Source organism: Odocoileus virginianus, chromosome 12 (assembly GCF_023699985.2).
Source record: "Odocoileus virginianus isolate 20LAN1187 ecotype Illinois chromosome 12, Ovbor_1.2, whole genome shotgun sequence".
Taxonomy (NCBI): Eukaryota; Metazoa; Chordata; class Mammalia; order Artiodactyla; family Cervidae; genus Odocoileus; species Odocoileus virginianus.
Window position 1 is genome coordinate 67,707,106 of NC_069685.1, and position 20,289 is coordinate 67,727,394.

At 62.8% G+C, this 20,289-nt stretch overlaps 2 protein-coding genes across 4 annotated transcripts in view; one reads left to right on the forward strand and one right to left on the reverse strand.

The window, feature by feature from the left end:
* The window catches only part of DGCR2 (DiGeorge syndrome critical region gene 2), a 32,457-nt gene extending 17,726 nt beyond the window's left edge, over positions 1 to 14,731 (reverse strand). For all 3 annotated transcript variants that reach the window (XM_070475766.1, XM_020903467.2, XM_070475765.1), the window contains exons 1-2: positions 14,459 to 14,731; positions 7,429 to 7,551 (exon numbers count right to left, since the gene is read on the reverse strand). In XM_070475766.1, coding sequence (XP_070331867.1) covers positions 7,429 to 7,551; positions 14,459 to 14,537 — 202 coding nt within the window. In that variant the 5' untranslated portion in view covers positions 14,538 to 14,731. The remainder of the gene's footprint in view (positions 1 to 7,428; positions 7,552 to 14,458) is intronic.
* A 613-nt stretch (positions 14,732 to 15,344) lies between these two features.
* TSSK1B (testis specific serine kinase 1B) lies at positions 15,345 to 18,108 on the forward strand. Its single transcript, XM_020903465.2, has one exon. It carries the CDS (start codon positions 16,826 to 16,828, stop codon positions 17,927 to 17,929), a length of 1,104 nt encoding a protein of 367 aa, XP_020759124.2. The 5' UTR covers positions 15,345 to 16,825; the 3' UTR covers positions 17,930 to 18,108.
* The last annotated feature ends 2,181 nt before the right edge of the window (positions 18,109 to 20,289 follow it).

Genomic DNA, 20,289 nt, shown 5'->3' on the forward strand with positions numbered 1-20,289 from the left:
TTATGCTGCCCGTGTTCCTTCAAATGATTCTCTCTGCCCTCAGGGGGGCCAGGCACTGCACTCGGGGGGGGGTATCAAGGTCTGGGGGAGCCCAGGGCTGCCACCTCTGTCTCTTTCCCGTGGGGACACCAGCATGATGTGGACAATGTGTGCAGCACAGAGAGAAAAACTGTAAACGCACAGCTAGTTCCATGTCCAAAAGCGGCCTCCTTCCATGATCCTGGCCCATGAACGTCTCAGGTCTGAGTCCACAGAAGGGGCTGTACCTTCCTGTGATGGCACAGGAGCACTGTGGGAGGAGGGGGAGGTACGGAGCCTGAGCACAGGGGAGCACTGCGGGAGGAGGGGGACGTACGGAGCCTGAGCACAGGGGAGCACTGCGGGAGGAGGGGGAGGTACAGAGCCTGAGCACAGGGGAGCACTGCGGGAGGAGGGGGAGGTACGGAGCCTGAGCACAGGGGAGCACTGCGGGAGGAGGGGGAGGTGCGGAGCCTGAGCACAGGGGAGCACTGCGGGAGAAGGGGGAGGTACAGAGCCTGAGCACAGGGGAGCACTGCGGGAGGAGGGGGAGGTACGGAGCCTGAGCACAGGGGGAGCACTGCGGGAGGAGGGTGAGGTACGGAGCCTGAGCACAGGGGAGCACTGCGGGAGGAGGGGGAGGTGCGGAGCCTGAGCACAGGGGAGCACTGCGGGAGGAGGGGGAGGTACGGAGCCTGAGCACAGGAGGAGCACTGCGGGAGGAGGGGGAGGTACGGAGCCTGAGCACAGGGGAGCACTGCGGGAGGAGGGGGAGGTACGGAGCCTGAGCACAGGGGAGCACTGCGGGAGGAGGGGGAGGTACGGAGCTTGAGCACAGGAGGAGCACTGCGGGAGGAGGGGGAGGTACGGAGCCTGAGCACAGGGGGAGCACTGCGGGAGGAGGGGGAGGTACGGAGCCTGAGCACAGGGGAGCACTGCGGGAGGAGGGGGAGGTACGGAGCCTGAGCACAGGGGAGCACTGCGGGAGGAGGGGGAGGTACGGAGCCTGAGCACAGGAGGAGCACTGTGGGAGGAGGGGGAGGTACGGAGCCTGAGCACAGGGGAGCACTGCGGGAGGAGGGGGAGGTACGGAGCCTGAGCACAGGGGAGCACTGCGGGAGGAGGGGGAGGTACGGAGCCTGAGCACAGGAGGAGCACTGCGGGAGGAGGGGGAGGTACGGAGCCTGAGCACAGGAGGAGCACTGCGGGAGGAGGGGGAGGTACGGAGCCTGAGCACAGGAGGAGCACTGCGGGAGGAGGGGGAGGTGCGGAGCCTGAGCACAGGGGAGCACTGCGGGAGGAGGGGGAGGTGCGGAGCCTGAGCACAGGGGAGCACTGCGGGAGGAGGGGGAGGTGCGGAGCCTGAGCACAGGGGAGCACTGCGGGAGGAGGGGGAGGTACGGAGCCTGAGCACAGGGGAGCACTGCGGGAGGAGGGGGAGGTGCGGAGCCTGAGCACAGGGGAGCACTGCGGGAGGAGGGGGAGGTGCGGAGCCTGAGCACAGGGGAGCACTGTGGGAGGAGGGGGAGGTGCGGAGCCTGAGCACAGGGGAGCACTGCGGGAGGAGGGGGAGGTACGGAGCCTGAGCACAGGGGAGCACTGTGGGAGGAGGGGGAGGTACGGAGCCTGAGCACAGGGGAGCACTGCGGGAGGAGGGGGACGTACGGAGCCTGAGCACAGGAGGAGCACTGCGGGAGGAGGGGGAGGTATGGAGCCTGAGCACAGGAGGAGCACTGCGGGAGGAGGGGGAGGTACGGAGCCTGAGCACAGGGGAGCACTGCGGGAGGAGGGTGAGGTACGGAGCCTGAGCACAGGGGAGCACTGCGGGAGGAGGGGGAGGTACGGAGCCTGAGCACAGGAGGAGCACTGTGGGAGGAGGGGGAGGTGCGGAGCCTGAGCACAGGGGAGCACTGCGGGAGGAGGGGGAGGTACGGAGCCTGAGCACAGGGGGAGCACTGCGGGAGGAGGGGGAGGTGCGGAGCCTGAGCACAGGAGGAGCACTGCGGGAGTACGGGGAGGTACGGAGCCTGAGCACAGGGGGAGCACTGCGGGAGGAGGGGGAGGTGCGGAGCCTGAGCACAGGGGAGCACTGCGGGAGGAGGGGGAGGTGCGGAGCCTGAGCACAGGGGAGCACTGCGGGAGGAGGGGGAGGTACGGAGCCTGAGCACAGGAGGAGCACTGTGGGAGGAGGGTGAGGTACGGAGCCTGAGCACAGGGGAGCACTGCGGGAGGAGGGGGAGGTGCGGAGCCTGAGCACAGGGGAGCACTGCGGGAGGAGGGGGAGGTGCGGAGCTTGAGCACAGGGGGAGCACTGTGGGAGGAGGGGGAGGTGCGGAGCCTGAGCACAGGGGAGCACTGCGGGAGGAGGGGGAGGTGCGGAGCCTGAGCACAGGGGAGCACTGCGGGAGGAGGGGGAGGTGTGGAGCCTGAGCACAGGGGGAGCACTGCGGGAGGAGGGGGAGGTACGGAGCCTGAGCACAGGGGGAGCACTGCGGGAGGAGGGGGAGGTACGGAGCCTGAGCACAGGGGAGCACTGCGGGAGGAGGGGGAGGTACGGAGCCTGAGCACGGGGGAGCACTGTGGGAGGAGGGTGAGGTACAGAGCCTGAGCACAGGAGGAGCACTGTGGGAGGAGGGTGAGGTACGGAGCTTGAGCACAGGGGGAGCACTGCGGGAGGAGGGGGAGGTACAGAGCCTGAGCACAGGAGGAGCACTGTGGGAGGAGGGTGAGGTACGGAGCCTGAGCACAGGAGGAGCACTGCGGGAGGAGGGTGAGGTACGGAGCTTGAGCACAGGGGGAGCACTGCGGGAGGAGGGGGAGGTGCGGAGCCTGAGCACAGGGGAGCACTGCGGGAGGAGGGGGAGGTACGGAGCCTGAGCACAGGGGAGCACTTCGGGAGGAGGGGGAGGTACGGAGCCTGAGCACAGGAGGAGCACTGCGGGAGGAGGGGGAGGTACGGAGCCTGAGCACAGGAGGAGCACTGTGGGAGGAGGGTGAGGTACGGAGCTTGAGCACAGGGGGAGCACTGCGGGAGGAGGGGGAGGTACGGAGCCTGAGCACAGGAGGAGCACTTCGGGAGGAGGGGGAGGTACGGAGCCTGAGCTCAGGAGGAGCACTGGGGACCTATGATCCATGTCTGGTCTGCTTATAACTGGTCAGAGCTGCATTTTTTTTCTCGGCAGCCCCTTCCGGGATGATATGGGCTTGTCTTCTCTGCAGTGAGTCTTATGAAGGTTAACAGACACAACCACAAAGACAGTTTACCAGCCAAACTAGTTAAAAAACTACTCAACTGAATGATGGTGACGCTCCTACTGACATTACGAAGTGATTCCTGAATCGGGCGCGTCCCACCCAGCAACTGTTAACAGCAGGGAGCTCTTGAGACGCATAACCCAGACAGGATGTTAAGTCACGGTCCTGAAGCTGAGATTCACCTGCGCGCAGGACTTCAAGAAGCTCAGCTTCCAGAGACAAAGTGCTATTTAGAGAGGAACGCTCCACAGAGTGTGGGCCATCTCCGAAGGCGAGAGCGGCCAGCAGCGAGACTTTAAAGAAGGCAGAGTCACAGAGACAAACACAGTGGCAGAGAGGACGACAGAGGTCTAAAGACGGGAGGACAGGTGATAACGCGGAAAAGGTGACCGCATGCTGAAAGGCACCTGGTCACCCTCGTTGTTCCAGCATCTGGTTCCGGTTACCGTTTGTCAGCCTCAAGCGCCTCTTACCGTCACAGGAACTCACTGCTGACTTATTTGAACCTCGAAAGCTAAACCCTAGGCCCACAGTGGCAGAGTGAGGAATCTGCAAAGCTACATACCTGACCCAACAATCTAACATGTAAGAATTCACATCACAGATACTTCTCCAACCCGCAAACAGAAAAGTCTCCCCCAACCCCATATATGCACAAGGTTACTCACTGTGACATTATCTATAACAGCAAACTAACAGGAACAACCTAAAGGCCCACACATAAGCGCCTGGCTAAACAAAACATGATACACCCTCAGCCACTCACATAACAGCAATCCAAGTCTATGCTCCAGCCACTACTGCCGAAGACGCTGAAGTTGATGGTTCTCTGAAGACCTACAAGACCTTCTAGAACTAACACCAAAAAAGATGTCCTCATCACAGGAGACTGGAATGCAAAGGTAGGAAGTCAAGAGATACCTGGAGTAACAGGCAACTTTGGCCTTGGAGTATAGAATGAAGCAGGGAAAAAAAAGGCTAACAGTTTTGCCAAGAGAACGCACTGGTCACAGCAAACACCCTCTTCCAACAACACAAGAGAAGACTCCACACATGGACATCACCAGATGGTCAACACAGAAGTCAGACTGATTATATTATTTGCAGCCAAAGATGGAGAAACTCTATTATAGAGTCAGCAAAAACAAGACCTGGAGCTGACTGCGGCTCAGATCATGAAGTCCTTACTACAAAATTCAGTCTTAAACTGAAGTAGGGAAAACCACTAGACCATTCACGTATGACCTAAACCAAATCCCTTATGACGATACAGTGCAGGTGACAAATAGATTCAAAGGATTAGATCTGCTAGACAGATTATCTGAAAAACTATGGATGGAGATTTGTAACACTGTACAGGAGACAATGACCAAAACCAGACGTAAGAAAAAGAAATGCAAGAAGGCAAAGTGATTGTCTGAGGAGGTTTTACAAGTAGCTGAGAAAAGAAGAGAAGCAAAAGGCAGAGGAGAAAAGGAAAGATACACCCAACTGAATGCAGAGTTTTCAGAGAATAGCAAGAAGGGATGAATCCGAAAGCCTTCTTCAACAATGCAAAGAAGCAAAGGAAAAGAACAGAATGGGAAAGACCACAGATCGCTTCAAAAAAATCTGGATCTGTAAAGGGAACATTTCATGCAATGATGGGCACAATAAAGGACAGAGACAGTAAGGACCTAACTGAAGAAGATGAGAGGTACAAGAGGTAGCAAGACTACACAGAACAACTGCACCAAATAAGTCTTCATGACCCGGATAACCACGATGGTGTGATCACTCACCTAGAGCCAGACATCCTGGAGTGTGAAGTCAAGTGGGCCTTAGGAAGCATCACTACAAACAAAGCTAGTAGAGATGATGGAATTCCAGTTGAGCTATTTAAAATCTTAAAAGATGATGTTGTTAAAGTGCCGCACTCAATATGCCACCAAATTTGGAAAACTCAGCAGTGGCCACAGGACTGGAAAAAGTCATTTTTCATTCCAATCCCAAGGAAGGGCAATGCCAAAGAATGTTCAAACTACCATACAATTGCACTCATCTCACATGCTAGCAAGTTTATGCTGAAAATTCTCTAAGCGAAGCTTCAGTAGTACATGAACCGAGAACTTCCAAATGTATAAACTGGATTCAGAAAAGCCAGAAGAACCAGAGATCAAATTGCCAACATCCACTGGATCACAGAAAAAGCAAAGGAATTCCAAAAGCCATCTACTTCTGCTTCACTGACTACACTAAAGCCTTTGTGTGGATCACAAGAAACTGCAGAAACCTCCTGACGAGACGGGAACGTCAGACACCTTCCCTGCCTCCCGAGAAACCTGAGGGCAGCTCAGGAAGCTGTCTGCCGTGGCGGCTGCCCTGGCGCCTCCTCTCAGCAGCACCCAGACTGCCAGGCCACCCACAGGCTCTCCGGCTCCAGGCGGTCAGCGTCCTGAGGTCCACCAACCTGAGCAGCTGCCGAGCGGGGCTCGCTGTCGCCTGACCACACCGGCGCAAAGCGTCTCTCTACCTGTCTCTGTACCATCCGTGTTCGCTGCTCTATGACATGCCTGACCAGCTCTTGTCCCCTCGCAGGCCTTCTCTACGTTTGCTAGACCACAATCCTTCCTAGGCTACACCATCTCCCTCGGAGGCGTGCCTGTTCACATTCTTTATCAGCACTTTTTGATAAAAGAGAGACTTAACTTTAATCTGGTAAAACTGGTCGTCTCCACCGCATTTATTTTCAGCTGTGCTGGGCCTGTGTGGCCGCCTGGCCCTCCCTCTGGCTGTGGTGCATGGGCGTCTCCCTGGGGCGGCCTCTCTCATGGTGGAACCCGGGCTCAGTAGTTGTGGCACGTGGGCTAAGCTGCTCTGAGGGACGTGGGATCTTCCCAGATCGGGGATTGAACCCGTGTCTCCTGCATTGCAGGCAGATTCTTTACCCCTGAGCCACCAGGGACGCCCTGCTTTATCTCGAAGTTTACCTTTTCTGTGACTTGAAAACGACCGTTCCCTACACCGAGGTCACACAGGTCTGCTCCCCTCCTGTCTTCCAGGAGCTTCTCTCCAAGTAGCCTGCGGCTGATCTCTGGACGGGGGCATCGGGGACCCCAGTGCCCCAGCTGCAGGGTCGAGGGTGCCTCCTGCCATGTATCGAGTCTCTCCACTCTGTTTCAGGCAGCTCTTCCATCTCACGGTTGGCCTGGTTTCCCTGAGCCAGCTGTGAAGGAAGCCTCGTGCTCTGACTCTCCTCCCAGTCCCTACCTTGGGATCTGATCCTTCCAGATGTCTCAAGTGACTCATTCCATTCTCCCAAAAACCCTTAAGGGATGCACTGAACCCACAGACTAACAGACCAACAGGTAGCTTCACCACACCAAGCCTTCCTTGCCAAGAACGCCCTCTTTATTCAAGTCTTTTCTAATGCTTCTTAACAAGGCTGTAACTTCTTTTGCATTAAACTCTGACACGCTGTTTACAGCCCCATCTGCATCAGAGATGGGTCGCTCAGGAGAACAGGGGCCAGGCAGCTACTTCCAGCAAAAAGGGGCTTACAACAGGGAGCCTGCGCTTTCCAACAGCGGAGCCCACAAAACGCACGCCACCTCCAGCCGTCAACCACCCTCCGGGGCTGCAGCAGAGAGTGGGCAGGGCGGCCTGCCGCCCACCGCGGAGGGAGATGCAGAAAAGCGCTGCCAGGACCACCGCCCCCTGCAAGCCCACCACATCCCCTGGTCCGAGCCCCTGCACCCACATTCGCCACACCTTCCCAGCGCCACGGAAACGCACCCCAGGCTCAACAACAGCAGGAGCTGCTGGCAGGGGCTGTGGGCACGGTGGCTGCAGCCCCCTTCCAGCCCCTGGCAGGCAGGCTGTCGGGAACGCCATCTGCTTTTCATCTTCCAAAGACACCGCGGGCACGACTGAGCCCTGGGTCACCTTTCCCCGTTTTCTTGGTCCCTGTGGTTTTATGTCTTTAGTTGTACTTCTAGCAGGCTTTCAGCAGGACAATGAAATAATCTCCTGTGGTCACTCCAGGAGGCCTTCAGTCCAAGCTCAAAAGCTGCCAGGCCGAACATGGCTAGGCTCTCCCACGGATTCACTGAAACTCCCGCACGGGAGGCTCAGGTAGAGCCCGGCCTGCAGCTCGCCTCACACATGCGCACTCACCCGGACAGGCGGCCTCGTCGCTCCCGTCCTCGCAGGTCACCAGGCCGTCGCAACGCCAGGGCAGGGGGATGCACTGGATGGCACCGCTGCGGCAGGCGAACTGGCCGGGGTTGCACCGCAGTTCTGTGGGGCAAAGGCAGGAGGCCCTGAGCATGCAGACCACCCGGCACACGGGCCTGGGTGCACCCGGGGCTCAGGAGGTGCGCAGGGCAGGAGCAGGAGGGGCCGCCAGAGCCCGGAGCTCCCACCTCCAGGCGGGTGGGAGCGTGATAGGGCGCAACCTGCGCTTATGGAAGGAACAGAGGCAGGGCTTCCGGAAGCGCCTGGAGCGGGACCCAACAGGACAGATGGGCCTGGCTGGGCCGGCGCCTGCCTCCCACCCGCCCGTGTTCCATGCAGGGGCTCCCAGGAGTGGGGAGGCTGCTGTGGAGTGACCCGAAGCTGGAGATCTAACTCTTGAGCCCTTGGGAGGCAGCCTGTTGGCTCCTGAGCTGAGGGGCCACCCCAGGAGCCCAGGCAGACGGCAGTGAGGGCAGATCCAGTCGGCCAACCTGCAGGAGAAGCAAAGCGCCTCGGCCCAGGGGAGCGGGGGCAGCGGAGGGCTGGAACCCCGGCCGCCGAGCTCACCAGACAGAAAGGTGAGCGGAGGAAGGCAGGGCCTAGGCCCTGCAGAAGGGCCCTCAAGGCATGGAGGAGCGGCAAGGTCAGACACCGCCCAGGCCGGGAGAGCCCACCCTGAGCCGGAGCGCCACAGGCACGAAGCATGGCTCTCAGCGTCCAGACCAGAGATGCCCAACTCACAGGCGCGGGGTCAAGACGCGCAAGAACCTTGCCTGACTAGCGGGAAAACCTGACTCCAGGTCAGGGCTGCCCTAGCCCTGCCTAAGCAAGCCCAAAGCAGAGCCGAAGAGACCGCACTGTTCCCCAGTCACATCCCAGAGACATGAGCACTTACAGGAACGTGCAGAAACATGCAGAACTCAGAAAGTCAAAACCCACAGTCTGTTGTTCAATAAAACACTATCAGACACACAAACGAGCATGGCTGATAAACTGAACTTCAGAGTTAGTAAAACTTCTTGATCAAAAGCTCAGGAAAGGTACCTGGGCCAACAGAAGAGAAGACAGAGCCCAGAGCACACTCACACTGGCACGGCCAACTGACTTTTGATGGAGGTACAAAGACAATTCTGTGGAGAGATAACGTCTCAGCAGGTGGCGGGGAAACGACTGGAAACCCACACACACATCAAAAGAGAAAGCTCGACTCACAGACTAGAAGGCAAACTCAGGGCTGCCCACGGGGGCGGGGTGGGGTGCTGAGTGACAGGGCAGACAGCCCAGCACAGGGTCCTGCCGCCTCCGCGCGCACCCTGCTTCCTGCGCTGTGCTCCGGGGCGTGGCGTGCTCTCAGCAAACAGGAGCATGGGGCTCACAGATGCAGGGTCCTGGGTGTGCAGACGCGCTCTATCTCTGGTGCACACACACACACGCGCAGAGCACGCAGATGTGGGGTGAGGCAGGTGTCACCACTGGTGAACCGCAGTGAGCTGTGCACAGGTGGAGTGCACAGTACCAGTCCTGCAAGTTTTCCAGAGGCATGAAATGCTCCCAAAGTTAAAAAAGTTTTGGAAAAATAATGAGGTGATAATCCTCTGCCTCTCTCTGAAGAAAGGTATTTTGAAATCTTAGTTCTTTTTGGAATAAAAGGCTTCCCAGGTGGTGCAGTGGTAAAGAATCTGCCTGCAATGCGGGAGATGTGGGCTCGATCCCTGGGTAAGGAAGATCCCCCACCTGCTCCAGCATTCTTGCCTAGAGACAAGGAGCCTCTGAGAGACGTTATCTCTCCACAGAATTGTCTTTGTACCTCCGTCAAAAGTCAGTTGGCCGTGCCAGCATGAGTGTGCTCTCACGGACAGAGGAGCCTGGTGGGCTACAATCCCTGGGGCTGCAAAGATATGGACATGACTGCAACCGCAGAGTCACCACCCGACAATAAACATGCAGACCACTGCGTTTCAGGCTCTGAGTCTGCCCTTAAGGCACCTCCCAGCTGAGTGATTCTGTTCATGTCAGAGCTCCTCTGCGTGGTCACTCTGAGTCTCAGTCCCCCTGAGGTAAGCAGGCACACAGACCCGAGTGACAGCCTCACACAGGTCAAAACCGTGAGCCAGCCCGGGGGGCAGCAGGTGGCTTTGGATCCTCAGCACCCACCACGCCTCCCCCCACAGGGCCGCCCTCTAAGCGGCAGCTTCAGGTGGAGGGAAAGCTTTGATAAGAGGTCTGGAAGGTGCCCTGCGGGCAAAAGAAGACTGAGCAAAGTTCTCACAAAGGCTCGTTTATGATAAGAAGAATGCCGCAAAGCTGCGCTGACTGACCTACAGACCTCTAAACACTGCCAAGCGAAAAGGCAAAATCCGTGTACACAACATCTAATTCCACTCGTGTAACACTGGAATTGGATATGCGTGAGCTTCTCTAAGTGTGGGAGGCTGTGCTGGGCTTTCCCATGGCTCACCCCAGCCTGGACCCCTTCCCGTGAAGGGCTGGGTGGAGGAGGGCCCCGCAGACGCCTTCCAGGCCCCCGGCCCCATCCTGTGCAACCGCAGGGCACGGTGGGTCCCCACCAACCCAGGGACCCCACGGAGGAGCCAGCGGCGCGCAGAGGCTGGGTGCACCAGCTGCCTGGCATCTTGCGTCTCCCGCTGACGCGCCAGCGGGCCCCTGCCCAGCGCCCTGGGAGTCCCAGGCGCTCCCCACAGCACCCAGCTCTTGAGCAGGGTGCCCGGGGAGGAAGGCGGCCTGCAGCAGGGTGGGGCTCAGGGTGGACGCGGAGACCCTCATCCAGCATTCACACAGGGCTCTGCTCTCAGACCCACCCTCTCCGGCACAGAGCTGTCCACAGTTGAGGACGGACAGCCAGCGAGCTGCCAGGCGCCCAGCAGCCAGCCTACAGAGAAGGACAGGAAAGGGGCTGGGGGGACGGCCACGCCAGAGATGCAAAGGGCAGGAGACGGGGCCAGCGGAGGGGCCACTCACCCCCCGCGCGGCCGGGGACCCTGGTGAGACATCAGCGGTGAGCAGCCTTGCCCACCCTCGCCTCTCAGGGCAGCTCTCGCCCCTGGGAATGACCCCCCGGCCTGAGCCCCAGGCCAGCTGGCTGGGTCCCTGCTGCCCCCACTGGGCAGCTGCGAGGCCCGTGGGAGCCGCCGCTCTTTATGTCAAACAGAAGGAGCCATTTGTGCGTCGTCTCCATCACCGATTTCTGAGCGCCCGCTCCGGGCCAGACCAGGCTGAAGCTCCAGCTCAAACGTGCCTCAGTGCGAAGTGCGCCCGCAGGAACAATCCTGGCCCTGTCCATGGCGCGGGGTGGCCGGGACACCCGGCCAGCACCCCCCCTCCAGCCACAGCTGGACTCACTGAGCACACACGAGGCGTCCGCAAGGCTCAAGCCACGGAGCTCGCTGCCTGGAGTGGGGGGTTCTCCCGAGAAACGCGCCCTTGTGCACCGACCTCTCAGTGCGCGGGTGACACTCACGGCCCTTAGGGAGCGTCTGTCCCACGTCAGACAGTTCTCAGAACCAGAGCCCAAGTCACACCAAGCCTGTGTCCCGAAGAACCACATCTGGGTTACAGGAGAAAGCCGAGGACAGTGAGCGGGCAGCTCCACGCAGGGCTCCACGCTCTCCAGCCACTGGCCCGCACTTGCCTGGACCTGGCAAGCAGGCCCTGACCTCAGGGCCCCTCTCCTGTCGAGGCCCTGCTTCCACAGAACAGCCCAAGCTGGCCACGAGCCATGTAGGAAACCAAGATGCGGTCTTGGGTGACAACCGCCTGCAAGGCTACCCATTGCCCTGCAAACACCCAACTGGTTCGAAGTTGGCTCGACAGCCTGGTGGGGGGCCGCCTCTGAACCGACTCCCCGCACAGCACGGGGGGTGGGAGGGGCAGCCCCGCAGCAGCCGGAGGAAACGCTGGGCACCAGCAAAGGGCATCCTGTCGGCACGGGGGCTCCCGGGGCCAGGAGTGGGAGGACCAGGGAGGCGGGCTGTGCCCACAGCACCCTGGGTGAGAGGAGCTGCAGAGCGGCGCACACACGTGCCCAGGAACAGCAGCCGCGCGGGCTCCACCCCCGAGCCGAGTCACCAGACGGACCCTGCCCTGACCCCTGCCCATGGCCCACGGCCAACCGCGTCCTCACAGGATGCCCCCTCGGAGAGCAGGCCACGACGCCTGCCCCTCGTCCCCCAAGAATCGTGCGTGCCTGCGTCAGCACTCACGCACACACAAATGCACGTGTGCACACACACAGGTGCATGAGGGGGAGGGTAGGCAGACGAGGTCTGGGCAGATGGGGCCCCGGCTCTTGAGTTCACTTTCTCCCTGTAACTCTTCAGTAAGTTTGAAATTATCCCCAAACGAAAGCTTCTTCTTTTTTTTTTTGAAAGCTTCTTTACTAAAAAAAACAAAGCTAGTGTGGTGGGAAAGGGCACTACGCTACCGTCCGAGTTAGAAATCAAGTGGCCAGCCCAGGGCTCCAGAGGCCCGCAGGACCAGCTCCGCGTGGTGTGGGTCAGGACTGAGCGCGGGCTCCTAGCTGGGGCGGGGGCGCCTGGCCAGCCCAGGGCAGACCCCACGGCGTCCAGCCGCATCTGTGAGCCGCGGGCTCAGGCCACATCCGCCCACTCCCTGGTCCCCATCGCAGGTCTGCAGCTCGCTGACGACGTGTCGGGTCCCCAGCAGCACGCGGAAAAGGATCTGAACCAGCAGGCAGCCTCTTCCCGGGCCCAAACCCAGCCCCGCGGCTCCCCGCTGCGGCCTCAGGCCCATTGCTGGCCTCTCCCAGCAGGACAGCGCCCGTGCGCCTCAGCTCACCCAGCAGGGCGAGTGGGGGTGGCAGAGGGGTTGCCCAGACAAAACTGAGACGAGAAACAGTTTTCCCAGCATGCCTGAAGCCGCACTCCTGGAGAACCGCCTGCAGGCGGAGCCGAGTCACTGGGGTGTCCAAGCCAGAGGCCCCCAAAGGTCCCTCCAGCTCCGTCGCCCCCAGGCAGAGGTCCCGGCCTTCTTGCCTTTCCAGCCATCACTTGTGATGCCCCGTCACAGTGGGGTCCCAAGGGAAGGGCACCTCTGGCCTTCAGATCAGGGCGCTCGGATGGGTGACGGGCCGCAGACCCACCAGGAGAGCCTCGGGTAACTCTGGGAGCAGGGGGCCCGAGGGGAGGGGCAGCAGGGCTGCTGGGGAGAGAGGCCGGGGAGAAGCCGGCCTCGGGACCAAACCCTCCCCAGAGCTGCTGGGGTCTCCAGCTCTGTTCTGTGGACCCCTCTGTAAGACGGAGCTAGCAGCAGGACTTACCCCACAGGGACCCCCTGGGCCCCTGTACCCAGCGCGTCCTCAACCACCAAGACCACACACGCTGCCCAAAGGCCTGGCTGGGCGCTCTCCTGGAGCCCACTCTGTCAAAGGCCAGCCTGCGTCCTGAGGGGCCACGGGCGCTCCACCTGGCAGGGGCCCTCCAGGGAAGTGGGCGTGCCTATTTTTCACTCCTCACTCCCCAGTAGGGGGTCTGAGCCAGGACTCCCAAGAAAAAGCGGGCAGGCTAAGACTAGCAAAGTCCCTCCCAGGTGCCAGCCCGCAGACCCTGGCCTGGCAGGACAGAGCGCACACAGGCCCCGGGGGAGACTCCACGCACTGCCGAGCCAGAGTCAGGGAGTCAGCTGGAGCCCCCAGGCTCCTCAGGCAACTCCAGACGCCGCAGGGGTTACTGTGCAGGTCTGACCTGGGCAGCCACGGGCGCAACGGACAGCTTTGCGCCCCACCCAGTCGCCTTCCTGCCCCAACTGAGGCCTGCTGTGGGCCACCGCTTCAGCCGGGGGACCTATTTCCCAGCCCTTGCTTTCAGCTGAAGAGCACACCCACGAGGAGGGCACCTTGTCTCCACGTGAGCATCCCTAATGATGGGCAGGCCAAGATGCATTTTGAACTGCTGCTGGCCGGCTGGCAGGATGTGTGGACAGAAGGCAAAAGAAAGGGAGTTGGGGACCCCGGTCACATCCCTCGGTGGACCCAGAGGCCCCCCGAGGACACAAGCGTGGTGTGGCTCCGCCCCTCAGAGTCCAGCGACATAACAGAGGACCCAGGATGGACGGGATGACTCGCGCCTCCCCACAGGTGTAGACATGTTTTCTGAAGAACGTAATAACAAGCAGGCACAAACCCGTCAGTTCTAGTCCCTCACAGCCCATATAGCACCCTCCTGCACGGATGCTGGCTTCAGTTTCTACTGAGACCACCCCGCGGCCAGTCACCCTGCCACCCCAGAAGCATCCCCCTCCAGCTGAGTGTGGGCCAGGGCCCTGGCTGCTGAAGGGACCCCGGGGAGGACGTGGGGCGCTCGACAGCAGATGGTGAAGGGCAGCGAGGTGCTGCATGCCCGGGGCCGGGAGCCCACCTGGGGCCTGAACACCGCCATGCTCCCCGACCTGCTGGAGACACGCAAGCCTGAAAGCACCCACACAAGGGGCCCTGGCCACCTCTGCCTGCACAGGTCCCTTCCTCCACTAGACAGGGTCAAGAACCTCACTCTGCCGCCGCATCGATATAAAAATGAACGCATTTATACGTGCATGTTAGAGCGTCTCCTTCAACCTGAACACTCAAGGGCTCCTTCCCGCTGATTTTAGAACATCTCTGCAAGCCACCAGGGCACCGCGGCCCCGGCCTTCTGCGCGTGACGGGCGAATCGGCCCTGCGTTCGGGCTCTTGATTTCTTGCGGACGGTGGGGGTGGGGGGTGCACACGTCGGGACAAGAGGCAAGGCTCGTACGGGACCTTCTGCGGCCCGGATCCCAGCTCCCCACCCGGGCTCCCCTCAGAGAACGCCCGCCTCGGCGGCTCCTCACGCGTCTGAGGGTCCCCCGCCGGGCGGCTGGGGCTTCCAGGCGTCCGGCCCGAGCCCGCCGGCCGCGGAGGGCACGTCAGAGTGGGGTCCCCGGGGCGCCCCCGGCCCGGCCGCCCCCCGGCGCACACCTGGCCGCAGCGGCTCGGTGACCGTGAGCACCAACAGGAAGAGCAGCAGGAACGCGCCGCTGTCCGCCTTGGGCACCATTTATCCTCCGTTCATCGTCCCCGGGGCGGCCGCGCGGGCCGGGCCGAGGGGTCGGGCCGGGCCGGGGCCGGGCCGGTCGAGGGCGCCGCGGGGAGGAGGCTCCGGGGGGCTGCAGGCGGGCGCGCGCTCTCGGCCGCCGCCTCGGGCTCCGACTCTGGCTCAGCGCAAGATGGCGGCCGTCCTGCTCGGCCCGCACCGCCCCGCCCCCGCTCGCGCCGCCGCCAGCCAATCAGCGCCGAGAGGAGGCGGGGCCTGCGCGCTCCGCCTGCGCAGTGACCGAGAGGGGCGCGGCCCAAGGGCGGGGCGGGGGCGGTCCCTCAGGGGCGGGACTACGAGGGGCCAAGGGCTCCATTGGCTGATCACTGAAGGGCGGGGCTCGGGGGCGGGGCCTGAGCGGCGGGGCCTCCCGAGGGCCGGGCGGAGCAGGAGCTGCGGGGTCGGGCGCGGAGGGGCCGGAGCAGAGCGGGGAGCGCGGCGCCGAGGGAGCCGGGGGTGGGGGGCGGAGTTGGGAATCCCTGAGAAGGGCCCTTGGAAGAGCGTGTCCCAGAGTGGCGCTTTAAAGGCCGAACCGCTGCGGAGAGGGGAGAGGAGACCTAGAGAACCTCCGAGGAGGTCCCGGGAGGTGCTTCCGCAGGTGCGGCTTCAGCGGCGCGGGCAACTGGAGTGCTGCAGACGGACGTGCAAGCAGGCTCAAGGAGGGTCCCGCGCGGAGAGCCGACTGGGACGCCCAATCCCCTAGAGAGGGGCTTCCCCCACTGCACAGTGGGGGCGGAGCGGGGCCGGGGGGGGGGGGCGGGGAGACGCTGGCGCAGCTGCCGCCACAGCAGGCTCTTCCGCACGGAGGGAAGCGTTGGTCGCGCACCTGTCACCGCGGGAGGGGACCCAGCAGATGGGGAGTACCAGCGAGGGAGGAGCAAGCCCCCCGAAGGACGGACCACCAGCCACGCACACGAGGCCCAGCCCGGGGCGTCAGGGTGGGAAGAGGGAGAAGATGGGAGTGGAGAAAATGAGGGCAGAGGCGGGGGTGGGCGGTGCACCCAGACCATCAGCAGCTCGCTCCCCAGAAGCAGTCACCCCAAGCCCCTCAGGGGTGATCATCCTGAGCACCCCAGGATCCCAGCCTGGGACATTCAGGGTCATCTGAGAGAGGCATCCGCTCCAGATGCACGGATCTAGCCAAAACCGACCCCAAGGCTCTGCCGGGCCTGACTGCTCCTGCCCTCCCACGCCACCCCACCCTTCCCTACAGCAAGGCCCAGAGCAGAAAGGACCCACTGCTGGCGGGAAGGGTGGTTCCCATTCAATACCGCCTGTTTGCCTGTCCTCAGGGGGCATTTCTGGGAGCAGCTGCTGCTCTCAGAGGAGTCCAGGCCCACCTTCTCCCCCACCCCCAGACCTGCCCTGGGAGCCCAGTCAGGGCTACTGCAGGGCAGGCCCCCAGGAGGGGGCTCACAGCCAAGGGCAGAGACCCGGTCAGTTGTCCCCAGCAGAGCTGGCCAGAGAAGGTTCAGATGAGAGCAGCATGGGGGAGTGAAAAATCTAGCCAGACTTTCCTGCCCCACCCACCTTTTCAGACGCCTGCCTGTGCAGACATTGCAGAGTATTTCCAGGGCTGCATGGAGCAAGAGGAGGTCAGGGAGGGTTTCCCAGTCCTTTCCCTGGGGGCGATCACCTAGGTCACTGCCGTGGTCAAGGCGGCCCTCCCGGCACCATTGTCCCCGGGTTCCAGAAACAACCGTCCCTTCATCCGAGGGCCCATCACCCACTTAGGGTTCTTGACACGGCTCCATGTGGGGAAATCATCCTCTTGTCAAACCCTTGCAGGCAGTCCTCACTTGAGTGTCTCCTGTTTGCTGCTGAGACCTAGATGGTTGGGACCGTTGCCCTGGGTTTCCAGGGATGCCCTGGGGTGCAGGAAATCAGCCCATCGCCCACCCCCACCCCCGCCCCCAGCAGTCCTGGCTCAGGTGTGGAGGCTTGGGAGAGCCGATGCAGTCCCCGTGGCCCCCTCCTACCTCGGCCCTCCATCTGCTGCAGGGTTCTGAGTTCGAGTGGCTCAGGCCAGAGACCCATTCCGCAGAGCAGTCCTCCTCTATGACTTCATGCACTGAAGTCGCCCGGGAGACAGTGCCGAACGTTCCAGCCCAGAGTCTTGGCCTCTAGGAGGCAGGGACGGGAGGCCCGGGCAGCCCAGAGGACTCTGTCCACAGTGTAGATGAGGACGCGCTGGCCCATGTCCCGCAGGGATGTAGAGGGCAGCCTCAGGGGCACTGGGCGCTCCCGGCACCATGGATGACGCTGCCGTCCTCAAGCGACGAGGCTACATCATGGGGATCAATTTGGGAGAGGGCTCCTACGCCAAGGTCAAATCCGCTTACTCTGAGCGCCTCAAGTTCAACGTGGCGGTCAAGATCATCGACCGCAAGAAAGCCCCCACGGACTTCCTGGAGAAATTCCTTCCCCGGGAAATTGAGATTCTGGCCATGCTAAACCACCGCTCCATCATCAAGACCTACGAGATCTTCGAGACGTCAGATGGCAAGGTCTACATCGTCATGGAGCTTGGGGTCCAGGGTGACCTCCTTGAGTTCATCAAGACCCGGGGGGCCCTGCAGGAAGACGACGCTCGCAAGAAGTTCCACCAGCTGTCCTCGGCCGTCAAGTACTGCCACGACCTGGACGTCGTCCACCGAGACCTCAAGTGCGAGAACCTTCTCCTCGACAAGGACTTCAACATCAAGCTGTCCGACTTCGGCTTCTCCAAGCGCTGCCTGCGGGACGACAGCGGCCGGCTGACGCTGAGCAAGACCTTCTGCGGGTCGGCGGCGTACGCAGCCCCCGAGGTGCTGCAGGGCATCCCCTACCAGCCCAAGGTGTACGACATCTGGAGCCTGGGCGTGATCCTCTACATCATGGTCTGCGGCTCCATGCCGTACGACGACTCCAACATCAAGAAGATGCTGCGCATCCAGAAGGAGCACCGCGTCAACTTCCCACGCTCCAAGCACCTGACGGGCGAGTGCAAGGACCTCATCTACCGGATGCTGCAGCCGGACGTCACCCGGCGCCTGCACATCGACGAGATCCTCAGCCACTGCTGGGTGCAGCCCAAGGCCCGGGGCCTGTCCTCCGCAGCCATCAACAAGGAGGGCGAGAGCTCCCGGGCAGCCGAGCCCCCGTGGGCCTCAGAGCCCAGCTCCGACAAGAAGTCCACCACCAAGCTGGAGCCCCGGGAAGAGGCGCAGCCCGAACCCCGGGCCGAGCCAAGCCCTGAGGAGGAGGCGGCAATGGTGCAGGTGTCCCAGCAGTCAGAGGCCGTGGGTCTGCCCGGCGAGCAGCCCAGCAAGACCGAGGAGGGGGCGCCCCCGCAGCCTTCAGAGACGCAAGCCTAGCCCGCCTCTCGCGGCCCGGGCGGCCAGCAGGGAATGAGCCCGAGCTTGAGAGAGGCCGCGGGACCAGCCGAGAAGGAAGACGGTCCCGGATGCGCCGCTATTTTCGTCAGTTTCTTCCCCTCCCTTTGAACTCGGTAACTCACGTGGCTAAAGAAGCAATAAATCACTATATTACTGCAGCCCCCGAGGTCGCTGTGTGTGTGCCCTGCCGGCTTCGGTCACCCAGGGAGAGGACCCTGCACCCCCGTGGCCCCCTCCGCGGGTCACGCTGTGCTTCACCTCCCACTGGGGAAAGAGCTCCACGTGTCCAGCCCTGATGATGGCATCGGGTCCTGGACTGGAGAGAGCCAAGCGAGGAAGATGCTGCTTCAAGCGCAGGGCCCACAAGCGCCGAGCTGGGTGGGGAGGCGGAGTGGGGGCTGCAGGCCAGGGCAGGCATTCTGGGCCCTCAACGGCCCCCGAAGCTGCCTGCCTCCCTTGGGGCCCCTCCCCTCCTCCTGCTCTGGCTCCAGGGTCTCCCCCACACCCAGCCAGCACCCCATTCCCCGCAGCACCCAGAGCATCCCTGCCTGGCCCGGCCCCCAACCTGCATGTCCCCCCATCACTGTGCTCTGACCCTCCTGCTCCTCTCTGGTCTCAGCTGTCCCCAGGGTGACGCTCCCGCTAGCGTGGGTAAGCAGACGCTGGCAAGCAGGGGGCACAGGCCTCCTCTCACATGTGGCCAGGGCGTCCGCGGGGGGAACAGGCCTGCGGGGTCACTGCCCGCCGCGGGGGCGCCACCCACCATGAGGCCCTCACCTGGCCGTGTGCAGCCACCGCTTCCTTTTCCCATGTGCCTGTGCTCTGGACACGCGCGCACCTGCGGGTCTGACACCAAGGGAACAGGGCCTTCAGACGGGCCCCTCCTCCCACCGCTGCTGGTGTGCAGCAAGGGCCCCGCCCCGGCCCCAGCCCCTTCACGGCCACAGCCGCTGACCCCTGGCCCCACCCCTGTCTCCCCGTCACCTCCCGCGGCAGCCGAGGCCCCCGTCCTGCACCCAGTCCGGGTCCCCTGCCTGCGGGAAGGATCTCCACGCCTGGCCCCTGAGGTCGTCCTGGGTCTGGCCTCCTGGCCGCCCGGCCACTCACCCTGGGCCCCAGTCCTGCTGGCGGACAGGCCCCTGAGCCCCTGCCTACCTCTCCAGGCTTCGTCAGGGGCCGCAGCCTCCACACACGAAGCCTCTGGGAGTCACAGCCTGGGCAGGTGGGCGAGGGCCCAAGATGCAGCAGTCCTGGCGGTGGAGCCACATGCCTGCTCGGTGGCAGAGCGGGACTCCAGGATGCATGGGGCCAGCGGGGGTGCAGATGCCCCGGGAAGCTTGTGAACTCCTCCCTGGGTCAGCAGTGGTCATTGGGACCTGGGGACAAGGCTGGGCGGAGGGGCCTCGGGAAGGAGAGCCTGCTGTGTGCTTCCCAGGCGGGGGCACCACTCAGAGACGGTGGGCGGCCGCCTGAACCCACCCAGCGTGGATGCAGGCTGCGCTGCAAGGCCCTCCTGACGTGGCCTGAGGCACCGGCCACTCCTGTGAGCCACCCCACTGCCCCAGCCGGGCTCAACCCCCACAGCGACCCCCAGGACCCTCAGCGCGGCCTCCGGGCCAGCCGTGCACCTCCCGACCGGCACGCTCTCACCACCTGGCCGTTCAGACCCTCAGCAGCACCTCTGTCCGCATCCTCCGCGGGGCCTGACCTCAGCCCTCAGCCTCCCCGAGTCCAGTCCCAGCTCCGATCACTGCGCGTGCCTGTCATGGCCCAGCTGCAGGGCACTCATGCCCTGGGTGATGCTGAGCCACCTTGGGCCCCAGGAAGGCAGGGCCTACTCCTGTCACCCGGGGCCTGACGCCAACCCTCAAAGCTCCGAGGGCAGCATCCCTGGGCTTGCGGTCTGGCACTCACAGGCCTGCAGCCGGGAGCACCCTGAAGCCTGTCCAGCTTGACCCTGCCCCGAGGGCCCTGGCAGTCTGACACACACATTCTGGGCAGGGCCCCTGCTGCTCTCCCGAGTTTGCAGGCCTGACGTCCCTGGAGAACCAGAGGCCACAGTGTCCTGGTGAGGAGGCAGGGCGTGAGGAGCAGGAGCCACGGCAAAGGGCACCTGGGACAGAGTTCTGGGGACGAGGGAGACAGGCCAGGAGGGCGCCTGGCTGGGGGCCTCGCGGCTGGCCCCTCTGAAGTTCCGCTGGTTCCTACTGAAGCCCCCAGAAGAATGCAGGCATCAGGCACATCCCTGCCGCTGGCCTCTGGGCCTAGCTGCCCTGCCCAGGGACCTTCCGCATGGACCTCCTGCCGGGAGCTCTGTGCAGCCCAGGCGTGTGCACACA

What these genes read in the sequence shown, in the direction of transcription:
- TSSK1B (XM_020903465.2), top strand. Translation starts at nt 16,826, where the DNA reads ATGGATGACGCTGCCGTCCTCAAGCGACGAGGCTACATCATGGGGATC.